The following is a 19,890-nucleotide window of genomic DNA, read 5'->3' as shown; positions in this document are numbered from 1 at the left end:
TTATTACAGTAACAGTGGTGGAGGGTGGGACCAGGCCAGAGACAGCACTGACAAGGAGGAAGGAGGGGGAGAGGGTAGAGAGGAGAGCAGACATGCCATGGAGGGAGGCACTTTGACCACGGTGATCAGGGCGGGCGGAGCAGCCCTGGTTATCGTGTTCTTTTTAGAGAGGGCATACAGGAAGTGGTAGGTTTTTTGGGGGGGGGGGGGCCTTTACAGGGGAGCAGATTACATGGCACAAGCGCTGTACTGTGTAATCAGCTTTAAGGGACCAGAATCTACATATTTATTTGGGCGGTTACAAACGCTTTAAGTGGTTAATGTGTACAGTACCTTGAAGAAAAGAAAAAACTGTCCTTATTTTATAGACCAGGATTTACTTTGACCTTCACTTTCTCCTATTGAAAACTCCTCCATGACTTCCTGGTATACGTCCTTTTGTAGTTGTATAAAGCTGGCCATACACTATACAATCTTTGTACAATTTCCTTTTAGATTTACCAAAACTATGTAATGGGAGGATCCACTAGAACAATCGATTCAATTTATATCAAATTAGGCAGGCATTTACACTGCATAGCTGATGGTAGCTCTAAAGTAGATTGTACAATCTGATTGTACAATTTATGGCTGCATTAAAGAAGAGGTAGGAAAGTGGGTGGAAATGAGAGATGATGTAGTAATGAGGGGGGTGTGGACCAGAGAAGTAAACATACCCTATTCTGTAAGGCAGTCCATGATGAGATCTGAAGTTCCCTGGATGGTCACATTATAAAGGGAGGCAGGACTTTTGAACTGAGAGGTGCTGATTGAAAGCTTCCATGGACTAGGTACATGAGAGATGAGTACATTGGCATGCTGTGGGCAGAAGGGACAGTAGAAAAGGCTTCTATTATGAAAAGTGAAATTCTGCCTGGAGAGGTGAACTTTAGGCTTACTCTGAAACATGAGAGAGAGACTATTATGATAGGGACCAAGGAAGAGGTGGTGAGATTGGGAATGCACAGGAAAGTGCTCAGTTTCACCACTTCCTTGCTCCCTATCGTAGGGCTTCCCACAAAACCGGTGCTGGAATTGTGCTGGTTCCCAAATCGCTGCAGTGTGAACCTAGGCTCTATCTGTTTTGGCTCACTAGGCCTAAAGGAGGTAGGCACAGAGACACACTGTAAGAAAAAGAAAAATCTGACAATGTTTAATATTGGCATTTGGACATCTCCTACTTTTTAGACCCCTTTCACACTGGAGGCGGTTTTCAGGCTCTACGGCACTAAAAATAGCACCTACATAGCGCCTGAAAAAAGCCTCTGCTGCAAACCCAGTGTGAAAGCCCGAGTGCTTTCACACTGGGGTGCTGCACTGTCAGGGCATCACAAAGTCCTGCCAGCAGCTTCTTTGCAGCGGTGTAGATGCAGTAAATACATTGCTCCTGCCCATTTAAAACAATGTGGCATTGGCAGCAAAGCACCGCTGCAGTGGCGTTTTGCAGGGGGGTGTGTGTGTGTGTGTACATATATGTGCATGTATGTATGTGTATATAGATATATGGATGGATGTCGCACCGCTTCCTCAAACTCAACTTGACCAAAACCGAACTTATAATATTTCCTCCCCCACGCACCTCTTCCCCTGACTTCTCTGTCAAGAGCAATGGCACAACCACCCCCACATGTCAGGGTGCCAGGTGTTATCCTGGACTCTGAACTCTCCTTTCAGCCCCACATCCAATCACTTTCCAAAGCTTGCCGCCTCAACCTCCAAAACACCTCTAAACTATGTCCCTTTCTAACCAATAAAACCACAAAGCTCCTGATTCACTCCCTGGTTATCTCTCGCCTTGACTACTGCAACTCACTGCTCATTGGCTTACCTTTAAATAACTATCCCCCCTTCAGTCCATCATGAATGCTGCTGCCAGACTCATCCACCTTACAAACTGCACAGTGTCTGCTACCCCTTTCTGCCAATCCCTTCATTGGCTGCCACTTGCCCAACAAATTAAATTCAAAATACTAACACTCACAAAGCCATCCACAATTCCGCCCCCAGCTACATCACTAGCCTAGTCTCAAAATACCAACCTAATCGCCCACTTTGTTCCTCCCAAGACCTCCTGCTCTCTAGCTCCCTCATTGCCTCCTCCCATATCCACCTCCAGGACTTCTCCCGCTCCTCGCCCATCCTCTGGAACTCACTACCCCAATCTGTCAGAATGTCTTCAAATTTATCCACTTTTAGGCGATCTCTGAAAACTTTCCTCTTCAGAGAAGCCTATCCTGCCTCCATCTAACAACTGCACTATTTTTTTCTCCATGAGCTCATCCCCCGCAGCTATTATCCTTTTTGTATAACTTGAACCTCCCTCCTAGATTGTAAGCTCTAATGAGCAGTGCCCTCTGATTCCCCGTCTTGAATTGTATTGTAATGTCTGCCCTAATGTTGTAAAGCGCTGTGTAAACTGTTGGCGCTATATAAATCCTGTATAATAATAATAATATAATATATCTCTTAATTATTCTACAATATTGCAAAGGCAAGCTGTTTTTCACTGTATGGGGTATTTTCAGGCAGCCTTTGGACACCCATTGGTTTCCAGTGCGTAATGTGTTGTGCAGGAGTAGCACAGCCTTAGTGGTCACATTGGAGCTGCTTACTGCTAGGATGTCTTAAGTGGGCCACCCCTGCCATTCACCTGCAGCCTCTTAGTACTGCAGGTGAATGGCAGGGGTGGCCCACTTTAAGACATCCTAGCAGTCAGCAGCTCCAAGGTGACCACTAAGGCTGTGCTACTCCTGCACAACACATTATGCTCAGATTCAAACCTGTGTTGGAAGTTTTATTATGAAAAGGGAAGTACTATAACTAAGGAATCGGGATGTAATTTTTTAGAGCCCCTGTGAGGTACTGCTTCCTTTCTGCAGTGAAATGCACAGAATTTAGTCTATAGAAATGAAGTGAGCTTTCTGACTTTAAGTATTTCCTAAATGTGTCTAATACCCCGTACACACCATGCACAAATCGGACGGCAGATCGTCCGAATTTTTTTTGCCTGCTAGTCACAAGTAGAAATTGAATAGGTTACTAAAGTCTCAAATTCTCGTACGACAGAAGAAAAAAAAACTCAGTGATGTCGTGTTATGGTGTATTTGTATTGTAATTTCGGACAACAAATGTGCTGGCTAAACGAAAATCTTTGTGCTCGTCCAATTTGGATAATATCGGATAAACTGTCATCGGCTATCGAAAGCTGTGTACGAGCGTAAAAAAGCGATATTTTGCCTACAATTTTCGGATTGTGTGTATGCCACTCCATTCAAATATGTGCGACTTAGTCGCAGCAACTGTAACCACTTGAAGACAAAGCCTTTTCTGGCACTTTTTGCTTACAAGTTTTAAATCAGTATTTTTTGCTAGAATTTTTTTTTTTTTTTTTTTTTTTTTAAGCAGAGACCATAGGGAATAAGATATTGATTGTTGCAATTTTTTTACACATTATTTGAGCAAAAAAAGGGGAAAAATTAAACTTTAATGAATTAAAAAAAAAAAAAAACAGTATATACTCATTTTATATTTTACAAAAAATTGAAAATGTTGCTTATGTGTAAACCCAGGCCTATGTACACTACTCAGCGCCAAAATACTTCACAGCTCTCAAAGTCAAATAATAAAATTCAAACACAAAAGTTTTAAATTATAAAGTGAGACCTGCTTAATCACTTTTCAGCGGATAAGGATATGCTATGCAAAATATGCTGTTTAAAATGTTCAAAATTATAAAAAATTAACACAAAGTTCAGATAAACTGCTGCATCGGTCCCTCATACAAAATATGTAGACAAACCTCAATGAAGCATATAAATCAGAGTGAGTGTAATCACCATTCTGCTGCCCAGGGAGATGTCTGTGGTGAATACACAGCGATACTATGCACTTACTGATACTAGCCAGCTGACAGTGGAATGTACACGTCACTTCCGGTTGCTGTGGAGATTATGCACTGACGCGTTTCGGCACTTCCGACTTCACCTGGGGTTGTGATCTCACAGCCTAATGTTCAATCTGTTATCATGTCTCACGGCTCTTTAACTGTTCACCTGTCGCTTGCTCTGATTAATGGGTACACACAATCGTAATAACAGCACAGGGACAGCACTGAATGCTCGAGAGAACAAATGACTTACCTCACATTGCACGTTCAAATAATTGGATATAGGTTTAGCTTCTCTTAAAACATTCCTTTACCTTACACTACACACCCTAATGATCAGATATAGAAGTAGCCTCAGCTGGAATGCCACACACCATTCCTGATGCAATCTCAAATTTATATTCAATCGTAGGTTAATTTACTTTAGTTAGTTTACTTGATAAAATATATTTTCTTAAAATGTCTTTGGCAAATTACATTCATAAAAAAATTATATATTCATACCCTCCAATTATAGGGGCTACAACTACTGTATATACAAACGTGTGATGTATATAAACACACAGAACTAATGAAATGATTATCCGTCAGTACATGCTACAGAGATGAGCAATATGTATGTCTCCAGTGATAAATCGCATCACCAGATGCATTCATGTTAAAAAAAATATATGAATAAAGTTATCTAAAATTACTACTGGACTTGGGTCATTTGAATAAATTAAAATCCTATAGGGATTCATGCTTTATCATTAAAATCCTTGGAATCCGTTACATTTTATGCTAAGATTATTCCATGGAATGAATAATCACTAATAAAACAGATATCTAGATCAACATTTAACCCTTGGGGTTTCAAGTGACGTGTGTGTGTGTACACACTTTTTTTTTTTTTTTTTTTTGTAATTGCACGTGTATATACAGTAGATATCTCCCCTGTAATTGGAGGGTATGAATATATACTATTTTTGTGAATGTAATCCGCCAATGACATTTTAATTTTAAGACTATATATTTCTTTATTGTACATCATGGGACACAGAGCTTAAGTAATAGGTTATAGGCCACCTTCAGGTGTTGACACTGGTTATACCCAATCAAGGAAGTTCACTCCCTATATAACCCCTCCACCTTCCGGGAGCACATCAGTTTTTTTTCGCCAGTGTCTAAGGTGTTGGTCAAGACTGAAGATGTGCTCTGAGGAGCTCCAGGAGGGATCCATGCTGGATTTCAATAGCCTCCATAGACCAGATCCATCCAAAGTGCCATTGGGCCTAAAGGGATGGTACCTGGGGCCTCGTATCCGAAGCACAAGGTTTTGCCTGTAACTCCTCTTTGTAGGGCTGGACCCCAGGAACCCAGGGCTTAGGTCTTGCTACGTTACCTAAACTTCCTGATGGGGTGCTCTTTACAGTTCCAAGGGAGTTGAACCCCGTTTTATGGACCCGGTCCCTGAAGGTTTGTTAAACGCAGCCCCCCAATGGGTGAAGGTTGGATTGTCTGTTAATTTAGCAAATCCTGCGGCAGGGATAAGGTAACGGAAGAAAGTTGGGTATTAAAAACACCTATGTATTTCTTCCATTAGGGAAAAAATGTTGTCATGCCTAAATTCTCCAGTAGAGGGAGTCTATGTGCATACCTTAGTCTGTTGTCTTCACTGTAAAGCTCAGTCCGTGTCTGGTTGCAGCAGTGTGTGGCGGGAGACTTTCAAGGTAAAAGAAATATGCAAAAAAATGTTTTTTTTCTTTTCCCCCGATGGGACCAGAGGGTTAGGGGGACATGGCGCTGTACCCCCCTTACATTACACACCCGCCCTATACGTGACTGAAAATGTCCTTTCCTCCTCCATGCAGGGTCCAGTTTGTAGCCCTGCCCTTCGGGCTAGCCACAGCACCCTGGGTGTTCACCAAAGTGCTGGCCCCACCTCTAGCCAGGTTAACAGCACAGAGCATAAGTCGTAGCATACGTAGACGATCAATTGCTATTAGATCAGTCGGTGGCTTTTTTTAGAGCAAAGTGTACACATTACAACCAACTATCTAAAAAGTTTGGGTTGGATTCTCAACCTAGAGATAACTTAAATGCCGCTAAAAAGGCTGGAGTATTTGGGTCTGATCATAGACACAGCCCAGGAAAAGCTTTTCTTGCCTCAGGCAAAAATCGACTCCATAAGAGCTGGTGCGAATGGTCAGGTCAAATGGCGACCCCGCCCATTCAACTTTGCATGAGGTTTGAGGTTGCTAGGAACCATGATGGCTTAATTCGAAGCTGTTCCCTATGCCCAGTTCCATTTGAGACTGTTGCAAAACAGTATCCTGTCTGCTTGGAACAAAACCATTCAAGCTTTAGACTTGCCAATGCAGCTGTCCCCAAGAGTGTCCCAAAGCCTCACAACCCAGAATCTGCTGAAAGGAAAATCCTTCAGACCAGTCATCTAGAAAGTGGCAACGATGGATGCCAGCCTTTCAGACTGGGGAGCAGTACTAGAAAAGACAACTGTCCAGGGACAGTGGTCAAGAACCGAAAATAACCTTGTCCATCAATATCCTAGAGATTCAGGCAGTACTCCTGGCTCTATAAAGCCTGAAAGATCAGGTTACGGGATTGTCCTGTCCAGATTCAATCCGACAATGCCACAGCTGTGGCTTATATCAATTATCAAGGGGGCACCGACAGTCTCTCAGCGCAGATATTCTAACTTGGGCAGAAAGGAATGTTCCGTGCCTATTGGTAGTCTTCGTTCCGGGAGTAGAGAATTGGCAGGCGGACTACTTGAGTCACCAGCAGTTATTCCCAGGGGAATGGTCTCTTCACCCTGACATATTTCGGGCTGTTTGCCAAAGATGGGGGACTCCATGTTGAACCTGGATGCTAGAAGATCTACATCTGAAGTTAGTCAACTTTGTGGCCAGAACAAGGGATCCATTTGCATGCGGAACAGATGATCTATGCATTCCCCCCAATCAGTTGCTGCCTTGATGACTTTGCAGGATCAAAGTGGAAAGAGAGCCAGTAATTCTGGTGGCACCTGCATGGCCCAGAAAGTCATGGTATGTAGAAATTGTAAAGATGGCAGTGGAGGGCCCATGGTCCCTCCCACTACAGCCAGATCTGCTCTCACAGGGACCGATATTCCATCTTTCCTTACGGTCTCTAAATTTAACGGCTTCCGGGTCAGTTATCTCTACCCTGATTAATGCAAGGAAGCCAGCTTCCAGAACTATAGAGTCTGGAGGGCTTACATTTCCTGGTATGATTCCAAGGGTTGGCACCCTCTGAGATATAGCCTAGGCAGAATTCTTGCCTTTCTACAATTAGAGGTACAAATTAAATTGGCCTTGAGTACTATTAAAGGCCAAATCTCAGCTTTATCGGTCTTATTTCGAAGACCACTTGCTGCTACTCCTTTAGTCCGGGATTTAATACAAGGGATGACGTGGCTTATTCTGTCCGTCAAACTTCCCTTGAACCCTTGGGATTTGAACTTCGTTTTGTCTGTGTTACAAAAACAACCATTTGAACCAATACAACATAGTCCCCTAGTCCTTTTTGACAAGGAAGTTGGTATTTTTGGTTGCTATATCCTCATTGTCTCTCTCCCTCCCCTCAGGTAGCATTGCTATGGGACGTCCCATTAAGTAAGGCTCTGTGTCCCATGATGTACGATAAAGAAAATAGGATATTTATTACAGCTTACCTGTAAAATCCTTTTCTTGGAGTACATCCTGGGACACAGAGGTCCCGTCCCTCTTTTGGGATTAAAAAAACAGGGGGGGGGGGGGGGGAGGAATGTGCAGACAGCACATGTGGGACTTTAAATGAGGACACATCTAGTGTGCCTTCATCCCTAAAATCGGTTAATAAAAGAGAATTTTTGGGATTGCTTTGCTACAAAAACTGCTGTGCTCCTGGAAGGAGGAGGGGTTATATAGGGAGTGAACTTCCTTGATTGGTTATAACCAGTGTCAACACCTAAAGGTGGCCTATAACCCATTAAGTAATTACTTAAGGCTCTGTGTCACATGATGTACTACAAGAAAAGGATTTTACAGGTAAGCTGTAATAAAAAAAACTAATTTTTTAATATTTTATCAAGTAAACGTCAACCTATGATTGCTCATCGATTGAATATAAGTTTGAGATCGCATCAGGTATGGTGTGTGGCTACTTTTATATCTGATCATTAGGGTGTGTAGTGTAAGGTTACATATACATAGTTAGTAAGGTTGAATAAAGACACCAGTCCATCCTGAGTGAGTGTCTACAATTGTCCCTATCCCTATACATTGCACCTTCACATCAGTCCCTACCATCAAGGAGCCCACAATCCAAGGCCCCCATTCATGTACTAGGGACAATTTTGGACAGAAGCCAATTAACCTACCTGCATGTCTTTGGAGTGTGGGAGGAAACCAGAGTACCTGGAGGAAACCCACGCAGGCACAGAGAACATGCAAACTCCAGGTAGGTGGTGTCGTGGTTGGGATTCGAACCAGCGACCCTTTTTACTGCTAGGCGAGAGTGCTATCCACTACACCACTGTGCCACCACTAAAGGTAAAGGAATCTTTTAAGATAAGGAAGAGAAGCTACACCTATATCCAATTTGAACATGCAGTGTGAGGTAAATCATTAGTTCTCTTGAGCCTTCAGTGCTGTCCCTGTGCTGCTATTATGATTGTGTGTACCCATTAATCAGAGCAAGCGGCAGGGGAACAGTTAAAAAGCCGTGAGACATGATGGTGAAAGGTTGAGTGTTAGACCGTGAGATCACGCCCTCAGTTGACGTCGGAAGTGACGAAACGCATCAGCGCGTGATCACCACGGCAACTGGCAGTGACGTGCATTCCACCTTCAGCTGGCTGGTATCAGGAAGTGCATAGTATTGATGTGTATTCCACACAGAGGTCTCCCTGGGCAGCAGACTGGTGATTAAACTCACTTTGTGATTTATATGCTTCATTGATGTTTACATTTGTGTATGTATTTTGTATGATGGATGGGTTTTGGGGGTTTTTTTTTATTATTTTTTTAAACTTATAAATTCATGAAACAGGATTACGTTATGTCCAAATCCTTTGTTTTATGGATACACCTGATCGGAGTGAATTATAGTTCCCGAAACAGCCTCAAGTACAGATGACCGTGCTCCCAAGCAATATAAGGATTTCTTTTAAAGGCTTGCGTTTATCTATTTAGGCTTTTGCGAGTTTAACCCCTTGGGGGAGCGTGCCTAACACAGTGACATTTTGTTTGGATGGTGCACACAGACCATCTGTGTTTAAAGAGCAATTTATACTGTCATCACATACAAATCATCTACACAGCACTGTTTTAACATGGAACTGATGCAGCAGTTTATCTGAACTTTCTTGTGTTAATTTTTTATAATGAAAGATGATACGATACTTAAAACTCCATAGGTGACGCTTTAAACATTTTTACAGGTTACCTGTTTAGCGTCACAGGAGATCTAGCTCTAGAATGATTGCTCTCATGAGAAAGGCAGCCGTTGGCTGAAAAAAAAATATACTGGGGTTACCAACCATAGCCCCAGTAAACCACAACGTGTATATGTGCGGTCGGCAAGTGTTTTAAAAAAACAAAAAGGTTCCTGCACTACTTTGGTCCAACTATTATGCAAATACCATGGACTGCAATGTAAATCCTCGAAAGTCACCCCTGAATGTTATACATGCAACAGTTGTCCATTACCATTGGTCAAAGCCAAAGTCGCATCCAAGTTGCACCCATCCTAAGTTGCACTCCAAAATCGCACAACTTTGGAGTTGTACAAGTGTGAATGGAGCTTAAGTATTTCCTAAATAAGCATTAGTTTACTGATTGGTTACACATGTAGTCTGTAATTGTAATTGTATTTTATTAAAACCTTCATTGTGGTAGCACTATCTGTAGCATATAACAGAACTTTGTAAATTTTTATATAGGTCCATTATTATGAAGATGGAAATGTACAGTTAGTGAGTCATAAAGATATTGAAGAATCGCTAACAGTGTCTGTAAGTATGTTCTTTAGCCATCCAGATCAAATGGAATATTGTGTGTTTCAGTAATAAAGTGGGAATATTTGTCCATCTTGGATAATAATAGGTAGCAGGTTGACTCACAAATGCTATTTGATGTTTTTCCCCAGATTCTAAATATGTTCAGACAAGTAAATTATTTGAACAAAGTACTACTAAGCATGGGTCGAATAAGTGGATTATTCTGGGATAGTGGCCAGAGACCTGCAAATCCTTTTTATCCCATTACTTAACTGTACATCCAGAAACACTGGTGTGTTGCACAGATACAGTCATTGTATATGTTATTTCAGTAGCTGAGGAGTGTTGTCTGTTTATAGACAATGCTTTCTGTTGAAATGGACGCATCTTAATATTGTGCTCAGTGTAAAGACCACTCATAATGCAGCTTTTTCGTTAAGGCTTCATTCGCATCTTGACGTTTCTGGATTGTGGGCGGAATTGCAGTGATTCTGCCCATGATCTCAAATCGCAGGACGCCCATTTGATCCCTGTCACTTCCAATGGCACCCCAATCACTGAACGATTTTTACTCCGATTTGTCAGGTGACAATCGCGGTATAATCATGCAAACGAAATTGTGGGATGCCTGTCATTTAAAAGAAGTTCTTGTACTTCTTTTGGGCGCCAGGTGTCCCTCGATTCTGTTTGCGTTATTTTTACTGTGATTCGTCAGGTGACATTTGCAGCAAAATCACAGCGTGATCAGGGTGCCATTGGAAGTGACAGGGATCACATGGGCATCCTGCGATTTGCAGTGATTCAGGATCGTGGACAGAATTGCGTCGCTTTCGCCCATGATCCGGAATGTCAAGATGTGAACAGGGCCTAAAATGTGTTGTGCCTATGTATCTAGAAACTTTAAAAATTACAGGACTGCAGACCCTTTTTGATAAGATACAAATGGTTAGATCAGCAGATGCCTGGGAATTTCATTGCAAATCACCTAGAACATTAGAACATGTAGTGATCCATAGCTAATAAGATTTCAGTAACTGAAGTCAAACTTCAAATATAATGAGCTGGTATTGATTACTGCACATTTCATGATACTTTACTTAATTGGCCTGTAAAAGTGCAGAGCTGCAAGATACCAGGCAAAATTCTATCCATTACATCAAAATAAATAGTGACTGCATGCTGTTGTGTTTGTAAATGACAGTTTGGTTGGAAACGCATGTCTTTGCATTTTATGGATGGTTGGTTGTCATAACTCAAAACTGTCCCAAGAAAACCGGGTCATGCTATAAATGTAGGGAACTTTTATTGTCCGCCAACAACCGTCCAGTTTCTCTTTTGCATAAATTTGAGATTTTTAATGTATTTGTATTTTTCAGAATGATATTCAGACTGCAAAGGAGTTCATTAAGATTGTAGAGGACGCTGAAAATGAATACCAGGTATGTCTATTAAGCCTTAAAGTTTAACCAAATGCAAAACTTTTCTTAGTTTTGGATTGACATTGGAACAGTAATAGAGGGGAAATCTTCCAATGGGGACACTAGTTCTGGTGTCATTCCAGGATCCCTTCACTTTGGAGGGATTTATTCTCGCTTCCTCTTTTGCCTATGGGATAGGAACGGAAGGAAAATCTCCCTTATGGGATACAGATGGCAAAAAAACTGACAGGGGTATAACCCTCCCTTACTTTTTCCTATATAAGGGTTATTTTGGTCCTTAGGGCCTGTTCACATTGGCGGACCAGCGCAGTGTTAATGGGCTGATACTAGTGCATCACGCTGTTAATTTTATTTTGGAAAAAATTCTTCACGCAGTACTTTTTTTTTTTTTTTTTTTTTTTAAGTGCACACCACCGCAGCACCCCCTGATGATTTTTGTTAGCAGGTCCCAGCATTAACACTTGTTAGGCACACTCTTAACCTATTGATTACCCTGAGATGTTCACCCCCTTGCCAGCCAGCGTCTTAAGTATAGTGACAGTGTATAGTATTCTCACTGATCACAGTATTAGTGTCATTGCTAATGTTCCCACCCAGCGTCGGTTAGTGTTAGATTGGCCACGGCACTATCGCAGTTCCACTGTAAGTCACTGATCACCACCATTACTAGTATAAAAATTCCATTATATATACACCATAGCTTGTAGACGCTATAACTTTCACACCAGGAGTGTGGAGAATAGGGCGCTCTGGATAACAGACTTTTACAAACAGTACATAACTGGCTCTTGAAATGTGATTAATGCACCACAGCAGCACTTCAGAAGAGGGAAGCACACTCTATTTAAGAAAAACAAAGCAGAGAAGGCACTTAAGTGCAGTAATAAAACACTTTAATGATAAGGAAGGGTTAAAAACACTTACAAGATGGAAGTGAAAAACGGGCATATCAATGAATCCATAACGACCAGTGGGATGCCTCCTGGGACTAAAGATGGCTGCAGGTGGAAGTTCCATCCAACCAGTGGTGGTAAACCCTGTGTCTGTGATCCAAGATGGAGAGCTGAGCTGTCTGGACCAGCATGCAATCCGGGCAACCGGAAGTGACATCGGAGTGGACCGGACATGTTTCAGAGCATGGGCAGTCGCTCCTTCAAACTAATGGAGTAATACAAACTAATGGAGTAATACAAGGGGAAGGGGTTTGAGAGGCAGGGCTGGTACAAATGGGCAGAGGGTGGGCAGGACTGATAATGACTGCCAGATCATTAGACGGCAGTATGCAATGGAATAAAATACAGTAAAAATAAAATTTGCTGCAGTCAAGATACACAAGACATAAACTGACTAGGACAAAACTGCCACAAGTAAAACATAGATAAATTAAATTCTAATATTTGGAGTGTAGACTAGAGCTGCGCGATTAATCGTTAAAAAAAAAAAACGTGATCTCAATTCACCCCCTTACGATCTGTTCCGCTGAGAGTAGGCGATTCTTTCATATAAAGAAGTGGAGAGATTATGTGCTCACTCAGCTGTCAAAAGAGAGCATCCCGGGCAATCTGCCCAAGTGTAGAACTTGAAACATTGTAACTAACGCTTACTACTTAGATCAAAGGGAAAGAACTTGTGTAAACAAATAATCTGTGCAGTCTGCCTCTATATATATCTATCTCTCTCTCTGTTATACTTGCCTGCTCTGTGCAGTGGTATTGCTCAGAGCGGCCCGAACCACCTCCTCTGGTGTCCCCGACGGTGATCTTGGCTCCTCCTCTTCTTCTGCAGGACCACCATAGCCAGTCGGCTATGGGCAGAGGTAGTCCCTACGCTTCCGAGCTGTGTGTCTACGGCGCTGCTCTCCATAGACTTGCGCAGCAGGACTTGGCCCACACCCCCCCCCCCCCCCACACACACACACACACACACACACACACACACACACACACACACACACACACACACACACACACACACACACACACTTCCTGGATCCTGCCCCTGCTCGAATGCAGTGTAAAGAAGTAAGGGGAGAAAAGATGCAGCCCTGCACAGCGCTGATCTCTTCCCCCTTCACACAGGGAAGGGGGGGCACAGGGACACTGAAACCTTTTTTTTTTCTCTCATTTTTTTCATTGACTGACACAGCGCTCCATTATTCAGAACCATAGGGTCATATCGCCCCTTACAGAAATAGGACACTAGGCAGAAAAAAGACTTGGCTACACCTATGGGCAGTCCTAGGTGATATACATCCCCCCCTCTCTGCTATAGGCCTCCATTTTTTTTTCTTCCTGCCTAGTCAGGAGTAAGGCCCTTGTTCTCTGCTGGAATCTCTGTTTCTGGCAATTTTTTGTTAATGCTTTTTAAGTTCCTTTTTTTTTTTTTTTCCTTCTTGCATTTTTTTTTCTGCGAGATCTTCAATCAACTGCCGGACAGGGCAACGGGCTGAACACTAAGATCCAGTGGTCTCCCCAGTCTGACCAGTGAGCGCAGCTACTCGCTCGGTTGGCCACGACATAGCCCCACTGGACGGGGGCTGGCCCTGCGAGTTAAACGCCTCGTGAGGTCGCATACGACTGGGTCTCGGCCTGTCCCATCGTTCCTCATGGCCAACAGCCCCCCCACTTCAGTGGCTAGGCGGATCTGTCTGGGAGAATTACTTGCGCACTCACTGACACGGTAAGTAAGGAGGCCCCCTCCTTTCCTTCCCTGGAGTGGTGTAGGACGTGGGTACTCCCTGGAGTGGTCAGTCACCAAAGAAAGCTCTAATTTGGTCCAGCATTGCATGACCATGCAATAACCAGTAAAAGTATAGCGCAGTGCTAAATAGCAAAAAATGGTCTGGTCATGAAGTGGGTAAAACCTTCCACAGCTCAAGTTAATATAGACTTTCCTAATACATGCTGCTGAGCTGGGCTCTTTATGCAGCTACCTGAATCGGCATCTCCTCAGTAAAAGCTTTTGAGGCCCGACCCTGCTGGACCAAAGACACTGGGGCCTGCCTGGAATGTGATCTTCAGTCACTGGGCACTGCTTGCCACACTTTCCAGACCTGATAGGTCGGTTGACTACTGAGAGCTTTCCAGATCCAGAGTTGTGGCATGGCCTTTGATGTCACATGGCCACTGTAGACTCTCCATATTTATGTCATGTGGGCTGAGCATCAGGAACTACTTTTATTACATTTGTTGGGTGCCATGATTATGCTGCTGTTCCTTTGTTGCCACAGAGCAAGTGTTAGCATGTTAGACAGTTAATTGCTGCATCACTAAAGAGGGTCATCCACTCTCTGCTCCCACCTTCTTAACACGAGGTAGCTGCTTCCCGCCATTGCTTCTTCTTGCAAAGCTTCACCATGTTGAAGTGTAAGTTCACCTTTACAGAAAAATCTGTAAGGTGAACTTACATAGGTCCCCTCCCCCAGTCCCGCTGTCCGGGACCGCTGCAATCTCCGTTTCTAAGGCCCAGTATATCTGCGTCAGGAGCCCGGGACTTAGAAAACCTCTCTCCATCCTTGCATATACTGCATAGCTACCAGGGCGGGCTATGTGGCTGCTGATTAGTCTGCGCCTCCCATGTGACAGCGCTGACCAATTAGAATGCTCCACAACGTCCCCCTGATGAGAGACGTTTTTGACATTCTGCTTAGGGGGACTAATAAGCCTGGGACTGCGGCGGTCCAGGTCAGCTTAACTGGGGGGACCTGTGTAAGTTCACCTTGCAGAGCTTTCTTTAAAGGTGAACTTGGCCTTTAAGCTTAGTACACATGGGCCAGCATCGTCCAGTTCAATAGAAACCAGCCAACATTCAGCCCATGTGTAGGCTTATGACGAAAGGTCAAATGGTCTGCCAACCAACTCATGATCATTGCTCGCAGACAATGGTGGGGGGGGTCTCAGTATGTCAGAACGCCATCGCTCAGCAGCGGAGATCACTGTGCTAACGTCCACTTGTTAATACAACAGCTCCAACCTGAGCTGTGATGTTTTACTAGTGTGTACGAGGCTTTAGTCTTTGCTGCCGCCTGCAGTGTTTTGCTCTCCTGACATTCAACTCTTCAGCCTTTTGAACCTCTCCTGCTCTCAGCAGCAGGTTATAAAGTACCCATAGTTTTTTACGTGGTGTCTTTGATTAAGTTGCCTCTGTTCAACAGTGAAAAACTTTGGATCCTAGGTGTAAGGGGAGCAGTCCAGGCGAATAGGGTCCTCTCTGACTTACACTCCACTAACTGCCTGGAGCAGCTTGCAGTATCCCTTCTCCTAGGACCTGGAAAGTCTGGATCATTGTCTCCTGAGTCAACATCCTTGGTGCCTTCAATAGCCCTGTCAGGTGTGACACCCTCATCTGCCACAGAGGAATTCTCAGCAACCGTGCTTGTGTTAATTGATCAAATTGCAAATATGCTTGCTGACTTGGAACACAGGGGCCATAAATGTACTTCTATGACCCCGCCCCCCAAAGAAAAAAAATCTTGGAAATATCTGCTGGAATAGAGGCCTTCAGCCATGGAGGATCTGTCTTACGAAGTGTCTCGCAAATCCTTAGTTATTCTGAAGTTGCATATTTTTTTTTTTTTTTGCTTTTCATGTTCTAACAAACATGGTTTTGCACAGAGCAGTCCCGACCCTCTTCTTATTGAGTCTCCTGCTGGTGATCCTGGCTCCTCCCCCCTGCTGTGTGCACCAATACCAAGCCTCTTGCTATGGGGGCACTCAAGCCGACTTACTCCTGAGCTGTGCTCCTGTGAATAGACATTGTCTATTCGCACACAGTGAATATTGTGGCTTGGCCCCACTCTCTCCACATTAGCTGTGATTGACAGAAGCAGGAGCCAATGGCTCCTGCTGCTGTTTTGAGGCAATGAGGAGGGACCCGGGAGAGCCATTGCTCTCATGCACGTTGCTGGATCGAGATGGGGCTCAGGTTAGTATAAGGGGGCTGGGGTAGCTGCACCCAGAAGTTTTCTTTACCCTAAGGCAAAGAGTGCATTAAGGTAAAAAAAATCTTCTGCCGTTTAGTATGGCTTTAAAGGAAAATTTTTGTTCTTGAGGAGCCACATAGTTCCTGCAGCAGCTGTGAGCTTGATTTAACCACTTGTCTACCAGGGAGTTTTATAGATGTGCTTTGGTGGACAAGTTGGTTCAAGAGGGAACATTTTAAGGAAAGTCATTTTGGGAGGCATAAAAGTTCTTTTATACTTCCCACGTGGCTTCCCCAACCTTTTTAGCCTGGGTTCCCACTATAGCGATGTAAGAACCAGCATGATTTCAGCATCACATGTCTCCCGCAGGCCGTTCACACTGCCCTCTGCGAACCGCTACAGGTGTCAATACAATGTTAATGACACCCCCAGATCAGTTCACAGATCGCAGTGCAAACTGTGGATTCCGATAGGAATCAGATCGCATGGGTGTGAACACGCATGCGATCCGATTCCAGTGCGGGGAAAAAGGTCCCTGCACCTTTTTTATGCATATCCAATGCGAGTTCAGCCATAAAACTGTATAGCTGAACTCACATTGCACAGACATCACATGTGATCGGCACGCTGCAAATCGCATGCGATGTCTGTCTTTGCAATAGTGTGAACTCGGGCTTGGAAAAGCTAAATGCTGCAGTGCCAGTGTGAGTGAAAGAGAGTAAACCTTATTTTCTTGCCATTACATCCATTTCTTGGCGTTCATTAAAGAACACAGATCCCAACCACGATCTACTACTGCTTTACTACAAAACCAAGGCAGGATTGGAGTTTGAGGGGTATACCTGGCTGGCCAATGGCTTTTTTGCTTGTCAGTGTCTCTAATTCCGCAAAGGAGAAGTGTGGCCAAAGCTTTTTTGGCTATACTTCTCCTATGGATCACAGGAGTGCAGTTCCTTCTGCACTCTTATTACCCCTTTTCACTCACAGTCCAGCCTGAACCAGCAACTGGCTCAGCCTCTCAGTTGTGTTGCTGGGAGACTAAACCCACCCCTTCCACAGCCCAGAGCTCTAGTGAGTGCTGGAGGGGCAGACCAGAGAGCTGGTGACCGATTGTCACAGCTCGGCTCAGAGCAGAGGGGAAGAACTGAGCAATCATCGGTCTTTGGTTGCTCAGTTCTCAGTGCAGAGGTGCTGGAACAGATGCAGCATTGGGTCGATGTTGCATCCACCTAGGTGAGTATAAGGGTCCTTTCACAAGGGGCAGATCAGTGCTGATCCGCCCCGCGGATATCTGTTTGCTCAGCGGGGATTGCCGGTGCGATCTCCGCTGAGCAGGAAGATGACAGGTCCATATCTGCACACTGCGCAGGGACGGACCTGTCACAGTGCCGCTCTCCCCTATGGGAGATCGGGTGACGACGGACCGCAGTGTCCGTCGTCACCCGATCCGATGATGGATGGAAAAATAGCTTTTTTCCCCGTCACACTTTTTCGGATCGGAGCGGGTCGAATGTCAGCGGACTTGTCACCGCTGACATCCGACGCTCTGTAGACCTCTATGGGGCATCCGTTCAGGTCCACCTGAAAAACTGACAGGCGGTCCTGAACAGATCGTCCGTGTGAAAGGGGCTTTTTGTTATGTAAAACAAACTTCTCGTTTATGATGAAAATATAACATAATTCTCTCAAAATAACAGTATCCTGTGTCCCTTTAAAGAACTCCAAGAAAGTAAGGCAAATACAAAAATTCTATTTTTCTAAAGGCAGTTTGGCAAAATATTGGTGTCAGAATAACACTCCAAAATTTAGTTTTAAACGTGGTCTTAAACATGATCATGAATAAATTCATACAGCCCCTTTGTAAACGTAGTGATCCTGCATTGATTGTCATGATTTTAACCATTTGTATTTCTTCTTGCCTTAGACTGCAATCAGTGAGAACTACCAGACTATGTCTGACACTACTTTCAAAGCCTTACGCCGGCAGCTGCCAGTGACACGCACGAAGATTGACTGGAACAAGATTCTTAGTTACAAAATTGGAAAAGAAATGCAAAATGCCTAACAGGAATGTTGTGTGACTTTAGTGTCAGTGTACATACAAATAAACATGGCTGCAAAAGTCTTTGAAGCTGCCAATTTCCCTGGTCAGCATGGCCCTTTGCTATACATATTAAATTACTGTAATTAAAACAATTCAGCTACAGCACAAAATTTACATTATGAAGTTGTTTACATTTATGTTTTGAGGGTTGGTACATGTACTGCATTTATGTCCTTTCCCTTGTTTACATTTTTAGGAGGTCAGAATGATTTTTAAGATTTTTCTAAAATTCAGTTCAAATAATATAAAAAAGTCCAAATAATCCTGGTAAACTGCCATGCGAAAAAAAAAAATTTTGGTGCCAGCGTAGAACAAAAATGCTCATTATGGCTTCAGCAGTTACTGCCGGTAGTCACAGGTGGTTCACTGGCTATATGTAATGCTCTAGACGCCAAATGGCTTCCACCTCTAGGATGAGAAAACTCTGCTTCATAGACCTTTTTGAAGATTTCCTTCTGTCAAACTAACCCATTTCTTAAAGAGGAAGTAAACCCTGATGAGTTTACTTCCTCTTTCATTCCCTGCAAAGGCAAAGCATAATGGACTACTATGCATCGCATAGTAGTCCATTATGTGTCACTTACCTGACACAGGAGCCAGTGAAGTCACCGCTGTCCCTTGTAGTCCAGCGCATCCATCTTTTCGGTTGGGTCTCGCAGCTCCGCCGCTGTCATTCGGCGGAGCCGCAATGACGTCACTCCCGCGCATGCGCACAGGAGCCGACACGCGCGGCAGCTCCGTTGTTGGAAATGCCGCGCTCAGTGCGCCTGCGCACCGCAGACAGTGGTGCCTGTCTTAAGGCAAATATCTCCTAAACCGTTATAGGTTTAGGAGATATTTCTTGGACCTACAGGTAAGCCTTAATCTAGGCTTACCTGTAGGTCAAAGTGGTTTGTAAGGGTTTACAACCACTTTAAAATGCAAGCATTGCAAGGCCAAGTTCTCATGTTACATTGCAAACAATGCTTGAATATATTAAATGGTTTGTTCTTGTGATAGCATTTTCAAATTGGCTTGAAATCCGTCTGCCTATAACTTCCTTCTTTTACAATATAATCTTCAATGTTTTATAACAAGGCAAATTGTATAATCCTGTGATCTTTAACATTTCTGTCATATATTTTTTTTTCCCTATTCTCTGCCCTTGACATGTATTACAAGTTATTGTGACATTAAAATGCAGATTTTCTATTTGTATGAGTAGAATGTGCTTGCAGCCATCCGTCACATGTTTGGTTCTTAAAAAATGAATTAAAGTAGAACTGTAGGCAAAACTTCTATCCAACATGGGGGGGGAACAAGGTTTAGAACCCTTGTCAGATTATTTTTTATTTTATTTTTGTCACCATCTGTGTCCCATTGCTGAGATCTTCACTTCCTGTCCCATAGCCAAACTGGAAGTGAGAGGAAATCCCTGTAAATTAACCACTTCAGCCCGGAACATTTGGCTGCTCAATGACCAGAGCATTTTATGCGATACGGCATTGCGTCGCTTTA

General features: G+C 43.6%; 1 protein-coding gene across 1 annotated transcript in view; it reads left to right on the top strand.

Annotated features, from left to right (window-relative positions):
- LOC143960256 (F-actin-capping protein subunit alpha-2) overlaps positions 1-19,590 on the top strand; it is a 71,875-nt gene extending 52,285 nt beyond the window's left edge. The window contains exons 8-10 of the mRNA XM_077468640.1: positions 9,873-9,944; positions 11,306-11,368; positions 18,214-19,590. Coding sequence (XP_077324766.1) covers positions 9,873-9,944; positions 11,306-11,368; positions 18,214-18,354 — 276 coding nt within the window. The 3' untranslated portion in view covers positions 18,355-19,590. The remainder of the gene's footprint in view (positions 1-9,872; positions 9,945-11,305; positions 11,369-18,213) is intronic.
- The last annotated feature ends 300 nt before the right edge of the window (positions 19,591-19,890 follow it).

The sequence above is a fragment of the Lithobates pipiens genome, unplaced genomic scaffold, assembly GCF_037356315.1.
Source record: "Lithobates pipiens isolate NorthernLeopardFrog02 unplaced genomic scaffold, aLitPip1_a1.2 Scaffold_8, whole genome shotgun sequence".
Taxonomy (NCBI): Eukaryota; Metazoa; Chordata; class Amphibia; order Anura; family Ranidae; genus Lithobates; species Lithobates pipiens.
This window is presented reverse-complemented; position numbering and strand designations above follow the sequence as displayed.